The following is a 15073-nucleotide window of genomic DNA, read 5'->3' as shown; positions in this document are numbered from 1 at the left end:
TGACTCTTTGAGTCCACAAAGTAATTGTTTACCGGCGAAGAAGAAAAAATTATCTACTTTAACTATTGACTCAGCTTATTCACTGATTACGCAAATTCCACGTATGGATATTTTTTAAAATCTCAAAAACATTATGTGTGAAATTTAATTTTGTATATATATTCAACCGTTAAAACTGCGATGAATATCCAAATGTTAAGATGCCACTATCAAAAGTTTTAATATCAGCAAATATGGATGTAATAGACTAGACTGAGGAATTCAAGTTCATAATTTAATAATGTATTCTTTTCTTATATAGATTAATTAAGAAATAATACAATTCAAGAATGGCAGCCAGCAGTGCCATGTGATATCAAGGCCAATCATTGTCCAATTAGGCAGCAGATTGTTCTAATTTGGTCAATCAGACTCCCAGTCTTCGATAAGAGAAGAGAATAATTCATTGAAGTAAAATATACTGTAATTGCTAAATTACATTAAATTTTAGTATATATAAACAAAAATTCCAACTTCACTTTAGCAAGACAAATTGAGTTTGTTTAGTTCTGAAACAGGGACTAAATAGAAGTAATTAACAAATATACCCTATTTTTTTATGTTTGGGAGTCTAGGATAAAGCAAATAGCAAATATGTAGATATATTAATAATCGTACAAAAATAAAATATTTTTACCGTTTTGGTCCATCACATTAAAATAGATATTCTACTTTCGATATAAAAAAATTTATAATGTAACAATACTTCAATCACCTTTTTCTTTTTAATCCCAAGAAGTACAAGAAAGTCTTGGCAATAGAAACCAAAATAATTACTCCATAACAATATTTCACATTTATGTAAAGAGCGAACTGAAATCATTATAGTACGGTCTTTTCAGGTTCGGGCCAACCCACTTTGGTTCTCGGGATATTAGGGAGTCCTCCCATCATCGATTGGTTTTATGATAGATTTCTATCATAGTATATGAGCGGATCACTTACTGTGGGCTAAATTTAACTACCCAACAATATATTTGAACTAAAACTGAAAAAATGACTGATCCAGTAATATATGTAGGTTTTGAATTTGGGTTAATTCAATAAAAAGTCCAACCCCTCTAAGATTCATCTTGAAGGGTTTGAAGAGGGTATTGACAAATGAAACAAAAATAAATACTCCCTTCGTTCCATTAGTGTTGACAGGTTTCTTTTTGCAATCGTTTTATTACTATACTTCATCTGTCCCATAAAAATATGGGCAATGAGTATGCACGAGAATTAAGATAAAATTGATAAAGTAAGAGAGAGGGGGAGAATGATATGGTAAAGTAAGAGAGGGGAGGAGAATGGTAATTAAAGTAGTGTTAGCGGATAGTGTGACCTACATTATTAAATTGATATAACTTTCCAAAATTGGAATGCATATATTTTTGTGGGACGGACGAATATGGAAAACGCACATATTTTTGTGGGGCGGACGGAAATGGAAAATGCACATATTTCTATGGAACGGAGGGAGTATTAGTTTTATAATAAAATGTGAATTGAATAAGTTGGTGGAATGTGAGACCTACTTACCATTTATGGTAAAAGTGAAATGTGACTCTTGTTGTGGGTCGGACTGAAATGGCAAAATGTGACTCTTATTGTAGGACAGAGATAGTAGTGAATAAATATTATATTCTTCTCGTAAATTATACAATCGAATATATACCCCTACTCCCATTTAAAATGACCACTTTTTCTTTTCAATTTGTCATAATAAAGATGACTATTTTTTCTCTACTTTAACACAATAACTCCATTTAAAATCCCGTGTCACTCAACAATGTGGCTATCTAAGTTCTATGATTTTTGAAGTAGGAATATCAGTCATGTTAGCTCAGTGGGAATCAGGTCAATCCTATTTGGATTGCAGATTAATCAAGTTGTGATTTTTATTGGGATATAAATATTCAGCCATAATCCTAAAAATTTAGGTTCATGTCAAACCCTACCATTAAATTAATATATTATCAATTCAATAAATAATAATGAAAATTAATTGTTTTATATATATTTCAAAATACATGTAAAATTGCTAAGTATAAATTTTAGCATGTTTGTGTACGGAGTATTTCGTAATTAACCCTATTTCTTACGTTGAAAAGTCAAGGACAAAACTAAATGTAGATAAATTAAGAGAGTAATTATAATACTAATACTAGAAAAAGCATGCATGCGTCAGTTCTTTGTAGACTGCAGCTCACGACTCAGAGAAAAAATTACTATTACGAAGAAAATATGAGTCGTGTCAACTTTACATTCTTTCGTAGACTGCATCAGGTTTATAAATTATAGTCAAGTTTGTACCACAAACATTTGATTGACCAAGCGCAGCCTTCCTACTATCAAGAAAGAAATACTACAAATTTTCAATTAAAAAATAAAAGAAATAATAATACAACCACCCTTGTGATTCTCTTATAAATAGCTAAGCTCGCAGAAGCAAACTACTACACAAAAATGGCCTTGATTTGGACAGTGCTAATAGCTTTGGTGGTTGCATATGCCATCAAGGCTTTTCTCCGCCCGAAAAGCAAGAAAAAAAGCCCTCCCGGCCCGAGAGGCCTTCCCATTCTAGGGCATTTCCATCTACTTGGGAGCAGTCCCCACCGCGACCTTCTTAACCTAGCCCGAAAACACGGCCCGATAATGGGCATCCGCTTCGGCTTCGTCCCCACCGTGGTGATCACCTCTCCCTCCGCAGCCGCCCTCATCCTGAAGAGCCATGATCACGTGTTTGCCAGCCGCCCCAAAAACGACGCTGCAAGGTACTGATAGATTCCAACCTAAAACCAATTGGTTATAGGAGGAGTGACCCAATATATTTATTTATATTATATATAGTAGTTTCAATTTTCTTTTTATGCAGAATATTGTTAATAGTTATTTTTTGTTTCATTTGCCAACAGGTATATTGGTTACGACCAGAAGAACCTGGTGACAGGCCCGTACGGGCCATACTGGCGCAACATGCGCAAGCTCTGCACGTCGGAGCTGCTGAGCAGCCACCGAATCACGCATTTCCAGCCCATGCGCAACGCGGAGATCGCGCTGATGATGGGGGGGCTCAGACAGGCCAACAAAGCGGTCGATCTAAGCGCGAGAATTTCAACCCTGAGTGGAGACATGAATTGCTTGATGGTGTTTGGGAGAAAATACTCGGATTTGGAGGAAATCGGGTTCAAATCCGTGATCTCTGAAACAATGGAGCTCGCTGCCAGATTCAATCTGGCTGACTATTTCCCTTACGTCGGCGCTCTTGATCTTCAGGGAATCAACCGCAGGTTGAAGCACCTTAGCAAGGTTTTCGACGGGATAGTCGAAAAAATCCTTCTCAGCCACGTCGAGAAGCAGAAAGACAAAGACGACGAGGATTTTGTTGATACCATGATGTCCATTCTTAGATCCGGCAGCGCCGGATTCGAGTTCGGTAGAACCCACGTCAAGGCCATTCTTCTGGTAAGTGTCGAAAACTCATTTACTTTTTACTAGTACTTTTTTATAGCAGACTGCGTATTTCACTCATATTTTAATATAAATTTAATATATAGTGACGAGATGCAATTTTGTTGTTTTCAGGATCTGCTTATTGCAGGGACGGACACATCCTCAACCGCGATCGAGTGGACGATGTCAGAGCTGATGAGGCATCCAACGGTGATGAAGAAGCTACAGAAAGAAATAGAAGCAGTGGTGGGGTTGGACGGGATGGTGAACGAGTCGCACCTTGATAAACTCGAATACTTGTACATGGTGCTCAAGGAGACCCTCCGCCTCCACCCGGTGGCGCCACTGCTAATCCCCCACGAGTCGATGGAGGATTGCGAGGTCGATGGCTACCACATCCCTAAAAAATCTCAGATAATCGTGAACGCGTGGGCTATCATGAGAGATCCGAACATCTGGCCCGACCCTGATACCTTCAAACCCGAGAGGTTTTTGGAGAGAGATATAGACATGAGGGGGCAGGATTTCAGGCTCATACCGTTTGGTTCGGGCAGAAGGGGCTGCCCCGGGATGCTGCTTGCCCTTACCGTGGTCAGGCTGGTGGTGGCGCAGTTGGTGCATTGCTTCGATTGGGAGCTTCCCGACGAGATGGCGCCCGATGATCTTGACATGTCGGAGCATTTCGGTATAGTCACTAATAGAGCTAAGCCTCTCATGGCTATTCCCCGTTATCGCCTTCGCATCTGATTCTACTGTTCCCAAAATAAAATAATACGTAGAGAGAGTGGTGTTGCTATTTTTAGAAATTTGTCCTTTAGAGCAAAAAGAAAAATGTCACACTTAAAGTGGAATGGAGGGAGTATATGTGAAGTCTAAAATGTAAAAGATTGAATAAAAAAGAGGGGTTGAAATTTGAGATTGCTAAAGGAAGTTTAGAAAAATTGGTTGTCGTGGCTGCTTGAGGAAGAAGATGAGATAGGCTACGCTTATATCATGTGTTCTAACTCTGTTACTTTTAGTGTATTAAAAATATTTAATTATTGCACTTTGATTTTAAAATGTATTACTCCCTCCATTTTATAAAGTTTCACTTTTCTTTTTAGTTGATCCCATTAAAAATATTATATTTTTATTTTTTAAAAATTCTATCTCACATTATTACAAGTATTATATTTTCTCTCTCCAATTAACACATAAAATAAAATCTCCTAAAATCTCATGCTATCGTACAAGTGTGACATCTTTTGTGGGATGGAAGGAATACATATTTTTGCTACTTTTATTAAATACAGTAAGTTCAAATGTTTGTATTGGAAAGGTTATTAAGCTTCACGATGACCTTATTTATTCAGCTTTATTAGGAATATTTCATTCTTATATTTAATAGAGTTGATCACAAAATTATAGTAGTAGTATTATTATAGTTTAGAGATTATTTTAAAAAGTACTCCTTTCGTCCACAATTAATTGGTGTAAATTTTCCTTTTCACTCCATAATTAATTGGAGTAAATTTTCTTTTACACACTTCTACGATTAGTTGTCTCATTTACTTTTTATTACTGTTGATAATGATTGTCGTGTTCCACTAGCCCGTTCCATTAAAATTTTATTATAAAACTAATATTACGTATGTCACGACCGCGCCTTGCTAAGGATAGCATTGCTAGGTAAATCGTGACCAGGGGAGGGGAATAAGAAGAGGGGATAGAAAGGGGATGAAAGAAATAAGATAAATAGATACTTCCTAACAAGACAAAGATGGTTCACGAGGCAAAGAACGATCATGAAATTCAAGAGTGTTTAACACGGGTCATTCATTACTAATCATTGTTCTTACGACCCATCTAGTACATAATGCTACAATATAGTGCACAGCGGAAGGGGTTGTAACACATGGCCATATGTGTGAAGACATATGCCACGAGAATCCTACAAAAGAAATGAGACGACCACCAACTCCACTTAGCCACCATTTCATCACTGCACAACCTGCACATTTAGAAATACATGCAGGGCTGAGTACGGGGTACTCAGTGGACACATTGCCGAAAGTTACACATATATAAGAAAAGTTATCATTATCATGCCAGCACAGTAACACACGAGGATTTTTCTTAAAAGGCTCGAGCTTACTAAGTTTATTTTCATAAAGTTCGTCTAATGGGACTAAGTTCATTCCAGTAATCCGCCATATCTGATAGTTCATTGTGTATCGGAAAGGTGGCCACCTTCCACGATCACATTGATCGGCCAACCTTTATGATGACACACGGTCCATTCCTTTGTGTACACTAACTCGAATAGGATCTTGGTGCTATTGGAGTCCGAATCCGATTCATTCATTCATTCATCATTTGGCATCGCCAAACAGATAGGCATCATAAAAACAAATAATTTATGGCACGATAACATTTCAAAAAAAACTAAGTGTGGTTTTATCAAACAAAAATCATTTCATATATACTTGATAATTTTATCCACACTTAATGTGTTGGATATAAAGCCCACCTCAAAGCTTCCAAATAAATATCTACATGATCTCGTCTTCGGAACTCAAACTCTGTGAACACGCCCTTCTTGAAAGAGGGTATTGATTCAATTAGTCTTTAGAACATTCATAAAGAGAATGATATGCAATGATCCTATATGGGATATGCATCCTATGTTCGAGGTTCGATCCATATAAATTCATTCGATCAAAACTCGCAACGCTCTAGTTTAATTATAGGCTTTAATTTTTTTGGAAACTATTAGAAGATAACTCATCAAGTCCGTAGGTTTCTATCTATAAGAAATTACTTAGAGAATAATTAATTAATCATTCCAAACAAACAGTAAAATTTTAAACCCAACGAGAATTCATTCACACTTGAATTGAAGTCAAAGTCATCTTTAATTGAAAGGGCCCAACACATTAAAATAAAAAGTCCAAACTACTTTCTTTTTCCCTTAAACATCGGCCCACGTAAAAACTAAGTAAGCTCAACTAAAATTAATTAGCATGGTCCAAAAGAGAGCCTAATACCTAAATCAAGAGTGGAAACTCTAATTTAATTCAACACATATTCTAATTTCCTTAAGCAAAGAAGCGCTTCTTTCTTCCTCACATTCTCACGCCTCTCTTCTCTCGGCCGAAAATGCCGTGCGCCAGCGAGCAACGCAGGCCGCCGTCATTCCCTCTCGGCATCACTCCCTCTCTCAACGCCTTAGCTCTTGGCCACTCTCCTGTCCGTCAACACACCAGCCGCCGACGAGCAACGCCGGGCTCTGTCCGAGCTCACTCCCATGATTTCAACTCTCTCTTTCTCTGCTCTCAGTTCTCGCCACCTCTCTCTTCTCTTTCTCTTGTTGCGCACTCAGATAACACATGAACAAGCTACACGAACACACACACACACTCACATTTCTCTCCGGTTAAAACAAGCACCGAGCTTGCTGTCGCGCGAGTCCAGCTGCCGCTGCGTTGCTGGGATGCTGCCGGAGACAGCAGCAGTGGGCTGTCCCGATGCAACGGCGGCACCGTTCGGTAGTTCGGTGCTCATCGACACTCTAAAAAGATAAGTCCTCATTTAACTCATGCTCGACATTAAACATAGCTATCACAAGTTCATGTTGGTTACTACTTGATTGAGAAGATCCTATTCATACTATGGATGATGGAAAAGACATGTTCTTGGCAACTTTGGTATGACGTTTAGTATGAACTTGGTTTGGGCTAAAAGTTTGATGTTGCAAAAAAAAACAATGGCATAAAGTGAACATTTCAATAATAGGCATGGATAGATCTATGTGCAAGGTTATCAGTGATGCTTCTAAGAGACAAAATAATAAAACCATGGTTCAAGTATTACTTAATGCTAAGGCACCAATTACTATCATGGTGTGATCATGTTTGAGCAAATGCGATGAAAAGGCTAGGAATGAAAATGGTTTAAATATAGTTACCTTGTGGAAATGTGGAAAGAAAAGTGGTGTGGGGGGGACTTTTACTCCTCTTCTAGCACTCACTTGAGATCGTCACTTTGAGATAATTTGTTCTAGAGATTTTGTGATGGAACAAAAGAATTAAAAGATGAAGTGGTGTAGTATTTATAGAGGACATGTGTACTTGGAAAAACATGGTCAAAAGCTTGATTCATGGAGGGTATGCCAAGTTGTCACGTCTATCATTCACTATACCATAAAAGGAAAAAATCTTACATCTTGTCACTCAAAATGACAGCTAAAAAGTATGGTCGTCGTTTGGAAACTGTGTGTCGTCATTTGGGAACCGTGCTTGATGTGATGTGATTTCGTCAAATGTCTTGTCTTGATTTGATGTCAAAAAGTGTATTTAACACGTTTTCTATTTTTTTCGTGTAGGTAGCGGGAACGAAAGATGTGATTATCGAGCACGGTCCGGGGGGAGAGGGACGGCTGCCCGGGAAAGCGTGCGCAGCTGCTCGCCGTGACTTCACGATGTGAGCTTGTCGTGACACGGCTCTCGCGGTGTTAGAAGTTGTATAGCTATTTTTATTTTAGTATTGAACTAGATGTAAAACGTCTATGAACTTTCATTTGTAACTCGGACTTCACAAACAGACTATCAGAAAAGAATAAATATTGTAATAGAACTATTTTTATTCACCACTCAAAACGTACTTCATGCATAAAGCTCGATCAAAATGCGCGGTAAAAGAGACTAGGCGCAAAGTAAAAATACTAATAAGTCGGTTTTCCAAAAGACTTCGGAAATAAAAAAAAGGGGGTGGGCGTTACATTCCTCCCCCCTTAATTATATTACACTTTAATTATTGTTGGAAAAATATATTAAAAATAAAATATTTTAAATAATGTTATTATAATACTATATATAGGTAATAGATTAACATACTAATGCATTTGGGAAGAATTTTGATTTTTAAGAGAGTGGGGCTGGCGGAGACTTGCGTAAATTGAAAATTTGCATGTTTTTTTATGAAATTATTTTATTTTTCGATTTAAATTTTATGAAATGAACTTTAAATTTGGAACTAAGAGCATCCACAACCGTGCTCTTGCCAGCGGCACGGTTGTGGGCCCGGGCGGTACTATTCATGCCTGCTCTCTGGCAAGAGCACAACACCCACAACTGTGCTCTTCCGCAAGGACGAGCACAATTAATATAAAATTCAATTACACAAAAACATTTCCATAATATTAAAATTCATTTAAAACCCACAATAAATATTACAAATGACAAATAAAATTAAACATTGCATAATTAAAATCCTAAAAATTAAAAATTACATAATTAAAATCCTAAAAATTAAAAATTACATAATTAAAATCCTAAAAATTAAAAATGACACTACTCGTTGCCGAATTTCGCCCACATGTGGTTGATTAGGTCTTCTTGTAGTTGATTGTGGATTCGAGTATCGCGCATTGTGTGTCTTGTCTCGATCCTCTGGCCAACCGTCGTATGCTCGCCTCGGCGTAGGGGAGACCTCGCTGTTGAGCTTCCGGCTTCGTCCTCGTCGTAGAAGCTAGCCGCCCTCGGCCCTTCGTCAGCTATAATCATGTTGTGTAATATAATACACGTGAACATGATGTCGGCGATATTATTCACGTACCACAGCCGAGCCGGGGCCTTCACAATGTTGAATCGAGCTTGAAGGACCCCGAAGGCTCTTTCGACATCTTTCCGCGCTGACTCTTGACGCTGCGCAAAAAGAACCCGTCTCGGGTCGTGCGGGTTGTGGAGCGTCTTCACGAACGTCGACCACCTTGGGTAGATACCATCGGCGAGATAGTAACCCATGCGGTATATATTTCCGTTGATGGTGAAGTCGATCGCCGGTGCTACACCATTCATCACATCATTGAAGAGTGGTGACGAATATAGCACATTCAAGTCGTTGTTGGATCCAGCAACGCCGAAATATGCATGCCAAATCCATAGGTGGTAGTCGGCGACCGCCTCAAGGATAAGCGTTGGGCCGCCGCCTTTGTGACCGCTCAAGTGTTGCCCCCTCCAAGCAGTCGGACAATTCTTCCACCTCCAATGCATGCAGTCAATGCTGCCAAGCATTCCGGGAAAGCCATGGACTGATTCATGAAGACGAAGCAACCGTTGGCAATCATCAGTGGTGGGTGCTCGAAGGAATTCATCCCCAAAAGCAGAACGAACGCCCTCGCAAAAATTCTTTAAACATAGGATTCCAGTGGACTCACCGATATGCAAATACTCGTCGAACATGTCGGCCGTTTGCCCAGTAGCGAGTTGTCGGATGGCACACGTACACTTCTGCAACGCCGTGATACTTTGCCGGCCGGCTGCATCTACACCTGTTTGAAAGTATTCAACACGTGCGGACAATGTGTTGACAATTCGCATGAACAAGCGCTTTGACATGCGAAAACGGCGCCTGAAGTAATCTGCCGGAAACCGCGGCTGGTCGGCAAAGTAGTCGGCAACGAGCCTTTCGTGGGCTCCCTCCCGGTCACGATGGATGTACCGTCGATTTGATCTGGTTCGTTGAGGAGGAGGAGCAGGGGTATTCGCCGCGACATATGCTTCGTAAGCGGCACGATGTTGTTCGTAGTATTCTTGTTCTTCGCGTTCCGCTTCCGCCATAATATGGGTGAAATCCATTTGAGATTTTGAGTGGGTGATGAATGTGTTGATAGTTTGTATGAGAATTATGAATGAGAGATGAATGAGAGATGATTTGATGTGATAAATGGATGATGAATGTGTGTATTTATAGATGATTTTGGGGAAAAAAAAAATAAAAAAAAATCAAAAAAATTCAGAAAAAACGGGAAAAAAACGGCCATATTTTTGGGATTTGGAAAATATATTTTTTTTATTTTTTAGCATTATTTATAATTAAATACCGATTTTTAAAAAAAAAATAAAAAAAAGTTTAAACACAACAGCTATGCCGTTGACGAATGGGAGCACGCCACGTGTGCGTCCGCTGGCACGGACGTGCTCGATACATCGAGCAGCGCCGTGCCAGCGGCGCGGCTGCAGCGGCGGCGGTCCTGCGCCTTGCCAACGGCGCGGACGGCGGTGTCGTCTTTCGCCACCGCTGCGGATGCTCTAAGTGTCTTCCATTTTAAAAATAAGTAGACAACGAATCAACCATAATAATACTTGAGCATTAAATAAGATAAACTAAATTATCATTATTTTAATGTATATATTTATTTAAATGGAGTATTTTTATGGCTAGCGGCTACCTAAATATATATGCGGCAGCCAGTAAGATGCATTGGAGCGTGTGTCGATTAATAAGAAAATAAAATTCTTATTTAATTTTTCTAAATTGGATTTGTTGCAAATAAAAGGTTCCAAGGATCAATTTTATATTAATAAAAATCTTTTTTGCTTTAAAGAAGTTTATTTAATTTTATGAAGAAAATATTATTTGGTTTAAGTAAAATCGCATTTACAATCAAAACGTGTGAAAGCATTTTTTTTTATTTTGTAAGAAGTTATATTTGTAATAATTGAAGTCTGAAATATAAGTAAAAAATACTATTCCATAAAAGATGTCTCACTTAGTCACTTTCTTTTTTAATTGATCTTATTAAAGATATGATATTTTCATTTTTGAAAATATTTCTTTTCTACATTAATGTAAAAAATATATTTCCTCTTTTCATTTAACAAATAAAACAAAATCTTCTAAAAACTGGTATCATCTTACAAGTGTGATATCTTTTGTGAGATGTGTGCGTCGAATTTTCTTTTGAGAAAAATCTACTCCCTTTGTGTCCTAATATGTGCCCCATTTTGACCCGACATGAATTTTAAGAAAATAAAATAAAAAGTTATTTAAAAAAAAGTTAATAAAATGTGAGTCATGCTTTTATATGTCAATTTATAATAAAGTATGAGTGAAAATTTATAAGTGAAATGTGAGATCCACTATAAATGAAATAAATAATTAATATAGAATAGGTCAAAATAGAGAACTAAGACATGACTGAATAATTGATACGGATCTACAAATAATTGCAAGCGTTAATATAGCATTGGGTATTTGAGCAAAGGGATCGCATTGACTCATCATTAATGACTTTTAATAAGCTTTAATCAGACTTTCTGGGCTGATTTAAACTGAGGTAGGGGCTATGAAGGTTTTTTTTTCTGCTTCTAAATTTTTTGAAATTTTAGATAATAATCTGTAGCTATTACCTCTTACCACAGCCATTGAAGACTAAATCACATAGGAAGACAAATCGACGATTTTGAATAATAGGAAAGTGTTTAAATGTTGCACGCAAAATTGGAAACAAATGGCTGCTTTCAGATGACTTCATAAAGATAATAATTATATACTAAAAAAGCTAAATTTAAAAAAGTGGGGAACCAATTATTGGAGCTTCCATGAAGTAACGTGTTTAATTTTAATTGCAAGTGAACCTCATTTCTAAACGAAATAAAAACTCAGAATAATTATTGGAGCTCTCCTATTCATGTAGTTGACGTTAACAAATTTATAATGTTAAAGGTAATAAAAATTTAGAAAATAAAATTACAATTTAGATAACGAATAGAATAGTCAAATTAAGAAGTTAATAAAATTTATATTTTATTATTATTAGTTTTTAAAGATAAATTTTCAAAGAAATCAAGAATTTTGGTCAAATATTTGTCTGTTTCGTAGTAGTAAAATTAGCCTTAAAACCATGAATTTAAACATTTATCAATTTTTCAATGACTAAAAATTATAATTTCCTATTTGTATTATAATGTTGATTTGGCGCATACATATTTTAGTATTATTAATTGCTAAATGTATTGTGAAAAATGATAAAATTCATGGGCGGTGTGTCCTTATTGAATTTTTTTGAATGGCACGTTAAGTACAATTTTACTCAAATTAGACCTCGTGAAAAAATTGAATAATATATGTAAATACATAATTTTTACAATTGATTTTCAAAATTATGGAACATAGTTGAATTTAACCAAAGTTCATGATTTTTATGCACGTTACTTTTTTAAATTTCAGCACCGGCTTATGTAATTTTCTGGTTCTGTTACTGGGTGCGGGGAGTTGCTTAGGGGGGGAGCTCGCCAGCGGCCCGCTCCCCTCCCAAGTGGCTTGCTGGCAGGGAGTGGTGACGCCCCCTCGTCGGCCAACGAGTGATCGTCGTTTAATGTTCATTGTAAAATAGTACTCCCTCCATCCCATAAAAATATGGGCAAGTGATATGACACAGGAATTAAGATAAAATTGGTAAAATGAGAGAGGTGAGGAGAATATTAGTGGATACCTGTTTTTTTAATCATTTTTGTCTCTTTTTATTTATTTTTTTTTTCCATTTTTTAATCATGAAACTCATCATAAAATCATCTGTATATACCTTATTCATCAAGTCATTTTGTCACACCAAAATCTTCTTCTGTCACTCATTTTTTATCTCTAAATTTTCATTCTCATTTTGCAAATATGGTTGGCGAGCATATGACTGGAATCGTATGTTGAACATGCTCAGTGATGGGGTACGGACTAAACAAGCCCAATAGCAGTGACGGCCCATCAGCCCAAAGCCCAAGGAAGAGTATCAGTTCGGCATTACCAAAGAGTTCGGCCCCAGCCCACAGCTCGGTAAAAGCCGACCAATCAAACTCCACTCTCAGATCGGCAAAAGCTACTCGGCAATAGTTCAGCAGTTCGGTCTCAGTATTCGACCGAACTGGAAGATAGTCAACTCATGCAGGATCACATGCAGGATAGTGGACCAAGCACAGAGATAGTGGACTCATGCAGGATCTCATGCAGGATAGTGGACCCATGCAGGATCTCCATGACCTCCACGACATTCACAACCATCATTAGTGGTGATGCAAGCCACGATCTTAGTTCAATGTATAAATAGAACTCAGATCAGATAAAGAAGGGTTAAGTTCTCTAGAGATCGAATATCAAATAGCAAGTCTGTATTGTAAGCTGTAGAAAACAGATCAAGCAATACAACTCTGCCCTCTTTTCTTCCCGTGGACGTAGATTTACCTCAGTAAATCGAACCACGTAAATCTCTGTGTCGTGATCTGCATTTTCCTGCGTTCATCACCATCAAAAATTCGCCAAACCATCACTGGTGCCGTCTGTGGGAAACAGAGAACCAAATTTGTGATAAAGCGAATTTTTGACCCTTTTTCCACCCCAAAAAAATGCATACCAGATCACATACTACCCGTAATACCGTTCGTGAAAACCATGAGGAAGCTAGTCCAGCCCGCAGGTCCGGAAAACAGCCTCGGGAGACATCTACTTCCAGTTTTCACGATGAAGGAACAAGCCGCTCAAAAGGTCCACACACCGAGTCTTCCCAGCAGCCTGATTTGAATGAGGCTGTCAAGCTGTTCTTGGCTGAGAAGCAGGATGAGTTCTTAGCCTTCCTGCAAAAGAGCCAAGAACCGAAGACGAAAACGGTGGATTCTCCTTCCTCATCCAGACATGAAAGTCACTACCGCAGTAGTGCCGTGTCTTCCAGGAAGAAGAATCCTCAACCCCGACATGTTCCTGTTCCTCCTCGGTACCGGAATCACAGGAGATCTCCATCTCCTCCATACCGAAGAGATGTCGGGTTCGCCATGTACGGAGCATTGAAGACTCCGTTCTCGGACGATATCACCCGAACTCCCCTTCCACAGAACTACCGAACTCCGTCGATGACTTATGACGGGTTGGTGAATCCTCATGACTTCCTGGGACGCTATCAGTATAACATGGCGAACCAGGGTCTCAATGAGGTCCACATGTGCAAGCTGTTTCCCGAGCTGCTTATCGGGAACGCAAGAAGGTGGTTCGATAGCCTCCCCCAAGGCAGCATTAGATCTTACCGAGATCTAATGGATGCTTTCCACAGGAGGTTCTTTCAGAAAGCGGAAGCCCGAATCACTTCGGCTCAGCTGCTTTCTATACGTCAAGGTCGCGACGAAAAGATCAGCGACTTTATGACGAGATTCCACAAGGAATGCCTACAAGTAGATGATCTCAATGATCTACTTGTCATTTCGGCATTCCAAAATGGAATCCTGCCCGGAGCTCTCTACAGAAAGCTCGTGGAATGCAGTCCGCAAACAGCTCAACAGATGTGGGACATTGCGGACCAGTTCTCCCGTGCCGATGAGGCAGACCGTCGCAAACGGTCTTTAGACAGCTCATCCCGAGGAGACAGGAGGAAGCCCGATCACAGCGATCAGGGACATCCTCGCCGAACTCCTTTTGAAAGGATTCAAAGGACTCCGGTGCAAGACCGATTGGGGCCACGTCTCAATTCTGAGAAGCCGCCCGCTCAGTTCGTACCATTGAACAAGTCAAGAGCGGAAATTTTCGAACTGCATTCCGATATGTTCGAAAAACCAAAGCGGATGACGAAATCGGCCGCGCGTCGACCTCAGGATCAATATTGCTCCTTCCATCAAGACCACGGTCACGATACCGAGGAGTGCCGACATTTGGCTGCAGGTATTGATGCTCTTGTGAAAGCAGGGACATTAAAAAAATACCAAAGCAAGCAGCCGAAAAAGAACAAAAAGCAGAGAGGTGCGAACTGCGCTCCTCAGGATCCGAAAAGGCAACAGGATCCCGAAGACGATGACGAGCAGCA

General features: G+C 38.9%; 1 protein-coding gene across 1 annotated transcript; it reads left to right on the top strand.

Annotated features, from left to right (window-relative positions):
- The first annotated feature begins 2487 nt into the window (after positions 1 to 2487).
- LOC121760088 (cytochrome P450 71AU50-like) lies at positions 2488 to 4519 on the top strand. Its single transcript, XM_042155693.1, has 3 exons — positions 2488 to 2795; positions 2937 to 3486; positions 3607 to 4519. The coding sequence occupies exons 1-3, from the start codon at positions 2488 to 2490 to the stop codon at positions 4219 to 4221; spliced, it is 1473 nt and encodes a 490-aa protein (XP_042011627.1). The 3' UTR covers positions 4222 to 4519.
- Positions 4520 to 15073: the final 10554 nt, after the last annotated feature.

Source organism: Salvia splendens, chromosome 13, assembly GCF_004379255.2.
Source record: "Salvia splendens isolate huo1 chromosome 13, SspV2, whole genome shotgun sequence".
Lineage (NCBI taxonomy): Eukaryota > Viridiplantae > Streptophyta > Magnoliopsida > Lamiales > Lamiaceae > Salvia > Salvia splendens.
Note: the sequence above shows the minus strand (reverse complement) of the source record. Positions and strands in the feature narration are given on the sequence as shown.